The 8,118-nt window shown below is 39.4% G+C and overlaps 1 protein-coding gene across 1 annotated transcript in view; it reads right to left on the bottom strand.

Moving 5' to 3' along the window:
- Nucleotides 1-3,840: 3,840 nt before the first annotated feature.
- EIF2AK3 (eukaryotic translation initiation factor 2-alpha kinase 3) overlaps nucleotides 3,841-8,118 on the bottom strand; it is a 200,157-nt gene continuing 195,879 nt past the window's right edge. Inside the window, exons 16-17 of the mRNA XM_006898949.1 lie at nucleotides 5,680-5,742; nucleotides 3,841-4,047 (exon numbers count right to left, since the gene is read on the bottom strand). Of these exons, the coding sequence (XP_006899011.1) occupies nucleotides 3,841-4,047; nucleotides 5,680-5,742 (270 nt within the window). The remainder of the gene's footprint in view (nucleotides 4,048-5,679; nucleotides 5,743-8,118) is intronic.

Genomic DNA, 8,118 nt, shown 5'->3' with positions numbered 1-8,118 from the left:
TGTAACAATGAGTTCCAGCACAGGGATCAGGAGGATGATGGAGGATAGGGCAAAGTTCAGGTCTGTTGTTCACAGTGCCCTTTGAAGGCACCTAACAAACAACAGGGAACAGGCCGCTTTATGCCTTCCTTCAGCTACCTGTTAATTGAAAACTACTGCCTGGAAAAAGCTTTATGGGATTTATGGATGAATTTTTCAATCTCTGGTCTGTTGAGGTCAGTCAACTGTTGGCACATGTGCCATGTTGTTTTCCTGATAAGTTTTGGAGAGAGGAATATGTTTACATGTAAAACAATCTTTGGTGCCTCAATCCTCAAGCTTCTTAACCACAACTGTGGTTACAGGATAGAAGAAGGGGAGATTTCTCTCCGTCCACATCAAAAAGCTGAAAAGCTCCAGTGGAGGCAAGCTAAGCAGCTTGTGGTTGTGTTAGGTAGAAGCTCTTACACTGCTCCATCAGGCTTCCAAATCTGTAAATCTTTATAGACGCAGGTTGCCACATCTCTCTAGGAAAGGCTGGTGGGTTTCCTCTGCTGGTTCTTGGTTAGCAGCTAGGCATTTTAACCACAGTGCCACCAGGAGTCCTGAAAGGTTGCTTAATTTCCAAGATTTCTGTCTCCCTGACTTCTGGATTAGTACTTGCTTCCTGAAAGGAATTTTTCAGACATTTTGGGGAGAAGCTGTGGAAGGTGGCTTCCCTAAAGATGTATCCTGTCTAGCCAGTAGCCACCCTTATTTGTACTCACCAAGAAGTCTGAATAGAGCAAGAGAACACAATTTTGGTTGCAGAAAGAAGACTTAAAGCATCTGTTGCAGAAAATCAAAGACTGCAACTGTCAGTACAGGTTTCATTTCAATATCAAGGGGGGGGGTAGAAACTCTCCTAACAACTGAGCCACTAGGCAACACCATGATAGATGGAGGAAAAACTGAGGTTGTGAAGGATTTCATATCACTTGGATCCATAATCAATACCCATGGTAACAGCAATCCAGAAATCAAAGGATGTGTTGTCTTGAAAAAGTGCAACCAGGTTGTTCTTAGAGCTAAGGATGGTGAAATTTCATCTACGTACTTTAAGCATTTTTAAAGACATCATTCTGGGAAAGGTGGAGGGTCAGAGAAAGGGAGGAAGACCCTCACCATGATGGATTGACACAGTGAATTAACAAAGGACTCAAGTATATAGAATATGGTAAAGATGGTGCAGGATAGGTCAAAGTTCTGATCTATTGTTCATAGGGCTACTGAGTCCTCGTTGACTCGATGTCATGTAACAACAGAACTACTACAAATGGGACTCAGCTAGATTGTGATGGATCTCTCTAGTGGCCTAATGGTAATAAGAAACTGTGCTGCAATTCCAAAGGCATGGGGTTTGAGCCTCCATGAGAAAGGTGGGCAATCAATTCCTGTACAATTTACTGCCCCTCCTCTGAAAACTCACTGAAGGGTCAGCTATGCATCAGTTCTGACTTGACAGCACTCAACAACAGAAGGCAATTGGAGCTCTGCTTGGCCTAGTGGTAAAGAGCTGTACTGTCAACTCAAAGATATATGGTTCAAACCCAATAGCTGCTTCATGTGGGAAAGATGGGCAGTCAACTCCCATGCCATTTACTACATCTGAAAACCTGCTGGAGGGTCAGCAGCTCAAGCAGAGGCAAGTGAGGTTTGTTTAGACAACAGGAGAGCAGCCGCCCTTTCTGGGGCATGGGATATGCTGATCACTGATGGTCTGGGCGGCATGGCAGATGCATTCCCGCTACCCCAGCAGTGCTAGGTACTGCTGGTGCAGCAGCTAACTTTCTCATGTCTGTTCTTAAGCAAGGGTACTGCTGTTGGTACCAATGAGTCACTGCACTGCTAACCAGTGCTTGAACCCCCAAGGGCTCTGCAGACCTGGCAATCTGCTTCTGAGAAGACTGCAGTCTGGGAAACACTCCAGGGCAGTTCTGTACTGTCTTATGGGGCTGTTATGAGCAATAAATACTCAGAATGAAAATTAATGCAAGCCTAACCATATCACATAAGATTTCTAGACATTATCAAGCTCGGTCCCAGGGAGTAGAAAAACTCTGACTCAAAATAAATACTTGGGGTTTTGGTTCTGGCCTGCTGCTTGCAGACTTTGTAACCCAGGGCCTCACAGCACCAGTACACCTCCACCTGAAGTAGACAGGAATGATGATGCTTAGGTACCCAGAGTCCCTGTCAGGGCCTAGAGTGCCTCCATCATGCCTGAGGTGGTGGGAATGGAGAAGAAATCCACAGCATACACAAGAAGAAGAAATCATGCAGCACTTGAAGTAGAAGAACCAACAGCTGTAGAAGACAGGGACTCTTGTCCAGGAGGACCACAGGATGCGGAAGGCCAGAGAGGGAACACAGTGCCCAGACAGCTGCCAGGTGTTCACTACACATGGCTGAGAACTGTGTGGCAGCCCCTATGGCACTATTTGTCAGTAAAATAAAAATCACCACATACCCCTGCACAGGTCACATGGCACTATTCGTCAAGAAAATCAAAGTCATCACACGCTCTGGCACAGGCTGTGGCCAGCGGCATGCTCACTCAGCTGCAATGCCTCCCGCTGCCTTGACTGTGCTTTCTTGAGCCTGGCACAGCCACAGTCATGGCATCCTCTGCAAGGTCCCCTTAGCACCGGGCCATGTTCCCAGACCCAAGCCCAAGGGAGGTGCCACACAAATGTGTCCTGTGTGAGAGTCCTACAGATTTTTAATAGGACTTAGCTCTGCCAAGGAAAGTATTAAGATTATGATCGTTCCTTGACCGGTGACCACATTTTATAAAATCTTAAAACTACTATCTTGAGGTTAATTTCACAAAATGATTATCAACCAAGTCATATTTTTAAAAGTTTTATTAAATCATTTAGACTTGAAAGAAGTCACAATAGTTTAGCACACCTAAGTGTGTTCTGTACACCACCAACCCAAATGGATTGATCTCAGAATTCTTATAAATAAAAAATAAACATATATACAGTAAAAAGTAACAATATGTTAGTCAAATTAGATGATTAAACTGTTACCTAGAATCAATTTGGGAGCAGTATCAACTTAGAGGACCATAGAGAAGATATCTAAGCTTTCATTAGGCTTAAAAAGTCCATAACTGAAGAAGTTAGTTTTAACATATGAGTTGTTTCTTACTACAGTTTTTTTCCATCCTCAAACTGAAGTTGAATTTTTTTTTTTTTTGGCTCTTTTTCTTTTAACATAAAAAGCTTCATTTTCCACTTATCAGAGATAAAAGCATAAAAAAATCCTCCCTCGAAGCATCTAAGGATCACTATAAAACTAGCTATGGAGATAAACAGCTATACAATTTGTGCTATTTGTCCTCCAAAATAGTGCTGATTCCTAATTTACCCACCAGGGACAAAGAGTCATCAGATTTGTAGGCAATCAGCTTCAGAATCATCATCTCTAGAAAGCATATTCCTAGAAAATATTGTTTCCATACATGGGGACTGTTATTTTTCTGAAAGATAAAAAAAATATTTGCTTGAATTCTCTATTTTTAAAAGATTGAATCTACTACTTCGGGCAAAAGGTGAGAGTTCTCAAGGTTGACCAGTCAGCTTCAAGAGCCTACCAAAGAACCGGACCACACGGGAAAGCTCTGTGGAGTCTTCTCCTGGGAAGCAACAAAATTCAGAAATGGCTCAAGTTAGGCCATGCTCCAGAGGTCAGTTTAAATGTGACTTAGCTAAGTCAGTCCAAAGTAGGATAGAGCAAAAACCACAATTTTGGAAAGTCACATTCTTGTGGGGTGGGCCACCCTGTGTCACCTGTTAGGGGTGACTGTATGACCTAAGGCGAGCTGCTTGGCAAAGAGCTGTGGGAGGTACTTGGGTGTCTGGAATGCTTTGGTCCTGATGAGCTCATGGAGCGAGATCTCTGTCTCAGCACTGTTTTCCCTGGAAGCTCTAAGTCTTCAAAAACAGCATTTTCAATAATGTCAGTAGCTTCAGGACGTTCCACAGGGGACAGAGAGAGCATGTGTTGAACCATCACATACTGAAATACAAAAATGGATTTGTGATGAAGGGGTTACACTGAAGCTATAAAACAGTTCTCTGCAAAACTTTTTCTGTAAATATTTTAAGCTCTGCAAAACAAGCCATGAAAGCATAAAAGCATTCATAAACTCGCTGCCCCTCAGCCTGTCACCATCGCTCACAGCCTCCAGCAGGTTTCCAGGTGTGAGTCTTAACTGCAGGAGAGGGCCCATTTTCCAAGGAGCAGCTGGGGAGTCAGAACTACTGGAAAGTATGCCAGTAGAGCTCCTCAAGAGCAGTCAGGAGCACTATGCAAATGAATGGGCATGTTGCACCTATGTCCCATGTAGTATGTCAACCTTTCATCAAAATAAACACTGACCATTTTGGGATAACTGGTTGTTTCTTAACATCTAATTTTTTTTTTTTTAAAGAAAACAACAAACCTCAAATTCATCACCGGGGAGTTGGAACAGACTCCTTGCTGACCCCAAGGGGTTTTCTCAAGCTCTAAATGGATAGAAGGAAACTGTCCACCTTCCTCCCCTGTAGTGGATGGTAGATTTGAACCCCAAGACAGGACTATCTGTGGGTTGGCAGCTCATCTCTCCCTGTGCACTACGCCACCAGGGCTCCTATCAATAGAAATGTCAACTAAAAAATAACTGTGTGTGAGAGCTACATTAATTCATTACAATTCATAAGCCTCTTTTCATTAATGTTCATTACTACTTTTATGAGCCATTCTGGGAATCAACTCATTAGCTTTGAAAACATGATAACATAATGACTTTAGTAAAAAAACATGTTTCATTTTTTTGTTGTTGTTAACTACTGTCAAGTTGAGTTCACAGCGACCCTATGAACAATCCTTTTGCATTTAAGGATAATATATCAAAGCTAATTTTAATGCAATCATTGACTATAATGTTGAAAGATACATTTTTACTTTTTCAAAATTTGATCACTGGTGTATCTAATTTATTGTTAAAAAATTTTGATTTATCAAAGTAAAAATTTTTAAATGGCATATTTTATGTGTGAATCAAGCATATTATGAGATAAAAATAACCATTCCTGTATAGGGAACAAAACTTGTAAGGCTTTTTTTTTCTTTTTCATTTATCAAAATTATTTCCTTTTACCCTTTCACTACTCTGAATCATTTACTGTGTCACTCTGAGTGGTTTAACAAAGAGAGTAATGGCTTTTCTTTTTTTGTGATTTAGCTGAAAATGTAAAAAGCCAATTGGTTTTTAATTTTATTTATTTATTTATTTGTTTGTTTGTTTTTAAATTTAATGCATCATTTTTCCTTCTTTTTATAAGGAAATAATCCTGCACTTGGCACTAGTATTCCAGTCTTCTCCCACGGGGTGATTCCACTCTAAGTGCTCAGCCTCATTGAAAAGCCTTCCTTTGGAACAAACCCATGCGGAGCTCACCCAGCACGGAACACAGTGCCTGGGGCTGAGCAAGCTGGCATCCAAGCACCTGCATTTGAGTTTAACAAGCTGTGTGCTGGGGAGGGGGATGGAGGGTATTTCTTTTCCTCTCTGAGTGAAATGGGGGAAATGACTAGATGACAACTAAGGACTTCTTATGTTCTAAATAGGATTCTAGAGCAACCAAAGATAAGAATTATACATACCTCTTGTGGATATTTTTGAGTAAACAGTTGTGGAAATTTGAGATTTCTCACATCACTTAAAGTCTAAAGAGAAAGAAAAGTGTTACTTTAAACTTGTTTTACTGTGCAGAGCTAATTAGACAAACATATATTCTGATATGAGCTGAATTATTAAAAAGAAAATTTGGATATTAAATAAGTGGTAAATTTGTAAGATGATACTTTATACTTATGTTTCCTGAACACAGACAAGTAGCTACACACACTATGAAATAATAAAATTATGTTTTAATTGTATACATGATATTAACAACATATTCATGTTCTCCGGTGAAAATTATCTTTTCTATTAGACTCTGATCTCTGTGTAATGGATTTTGGAAGAGCATGATCTTTATTCTGAAAAAACAAGTTACTTATATAAATATACTACAGAACTGCGTTTTTGACAATTCAATAGGATCTCTTCATATAAATCATTATTCTCTTTGTGTTTTCCTTATTTATAAGCAAGCTAGAAGATTACAACTGAATTATCAAAAAAGTAATTGGGAAACTGGAATGACAAGTTTGGAACACTTCAAGAGAATCCTACTAAGAGATGGACATGGAAGATAAAAAGAAGGGATTTACATGATTATGTCAGGAGTGTCAGGGAAAAGAAACAAAGAACTAGAGAAGAATTTATAAAAAAAAAAATAAAAGAAAGAAGAAAATTTTTTAGCATTAAGGACTTCACATTTTGTAACTGTAAAGACTTAGTAAGTGTGACACATAAGTAAGGGAAAAGAAGTCCTATCAATGAGAGGGCAATTACGGAATACCACCAATAAAGGTAAAACCATAAAACTTTCAGAAAGGAAAATAAAGAAGTAAAATGGGTCCCCTAAAGAGAAGCAGGTACTGAAATGGCATCAGCTTTTCTACAGCAATGGTCGAGTTCTAAGACAACGCCATTAAAATTCTAAAGGAAAATGATTCTCAATCTAGATTGGCCAAACTGTCAATTAATTGTGAAGATGTAATTAAACTTATAGACAACTAAAGACACATTAAAAGTTTATCTTAGACACACTTTCTTAGTCACCAGCAAAATGGAGCACAAAATGGAGTAAAAGAAGAAGAAAGGAAAAGGTGGAACCTAAGAGACAGGGACCCAGGAGGAAAAGGGGTGCATATCTTTGAATAATCATTTATGAAAGGCCAGGAGTAATCTGTCTGGATAGGAGCAGGACAGAGGTTTAGGGAGGATCACCTGGTAGGGTGAGGGGAAGAGAATGGCTGTAATGCTGTCACTGAGTATAGAGAAAATACTGCATGGTATGTGGCATTCAAGTTAACAAAGGCTCTTATAAAACCAAGCAACAACAAGGGGATATGAGGTGGTAACTCACTGTGATTTGCATCCTCTAATGGCTAATGATGCTAAGCACCTTTTCATGTACTGCTACTGCACATTTTCTTTTTTTACAAAAAAAAATCTACTCAAGTCTTTTGTTCATTTTCAGGCTGAGTTGACTCATTTGAGTTCTTTCAATATCCAGAACATCAGATCCCATTAAGAGAAATGATTCTGCAAATTTTTCTTTCATCCTGTGGGTTTTGTCTTTGCATTTTCTTGAGTATATTTTGATATACATATAACTACATACGTATGATGGTATTCTGATTCCAAATCCTTTACATATCTTAAACCCACTTTATTTTCCTTCTGGATTATTTTTGGGACTTCATCTCTAGTGTTCTGAAATGTTGTCACATTCATGTTTTCCATATATTGTGTAAAACATTTGGTGGAGCTTTTCTATTAGAAGATGTGTGTACTTGATATCTATGGGAAGACTATATCCTGTTCTACCATGGTCAGAAGTCAACAGATAAGGTCTAACATGGTTAAGTTAAGAAATGGTGAAAAATGCATGAAAATATGGAGGAAGTTGTCAGCAACAGCAGCTAGAAAAGCTAAGAGTGACCACTTAAGAAGGCTGAGAAAAACATGACACTACTTTTAAGGGACTTTCAGAACTATTTACCTTAAAAGACAAATATGGTAATTTTCTTTTTAGTGTGTGTGGTAGCTTAATGGGTAAGAAGTTGGCAGTCCACTAGCTGCTCTGCAGGAGAATCACCTGCTGTGCTATTTCCAGCCTCTGAAAATCTGCTGGAGGGTCAGCTCTGAGTCAGTTCTAACTTGAAGGCAATGAGCTGTTGTGTTTTACATGTATATGTTGTTGCTACTATTATGTACTGTTAAGTCAGAACCAACTCATAGCTGAGCTTCCAGGCGGTTTTCAGAGGTTAAAAATCGCATGGGAAGAGACTACCCATCTTTTTCACATGGAGCACCTGTTGGATTCTAACCACCTGCCTTTGTTTGTGTTAGCAATGCAATGTTTTACCCACAAGGCCACCATAGCTCCATAAATGTATTTATATAAATATATATTTATATTTTTATAT

The sequence above is a fragment of the Elephantulus edwardii genome, unplaced genomic scaffold, assembly GCF_000299155.1.
Source record: "Elephantulus edwardii isolate Elephantulus edwardi_28Jun2011 unplaced genomic scaffold, EleEdw1.0 scaffold00241, whole genome shotgun sequence".
Taxonomy (NCBI): Eukaryota; Metazoa; Chordata; class Mammalia; order Macroscelidea; family Macroscelididae; genus Elephantulus; species Elephantulus edwardii.
Note: the sequence above shows the minus strand (reverse complement) of the source record. Positions and strands in the feature narration are given on the sequence as shown.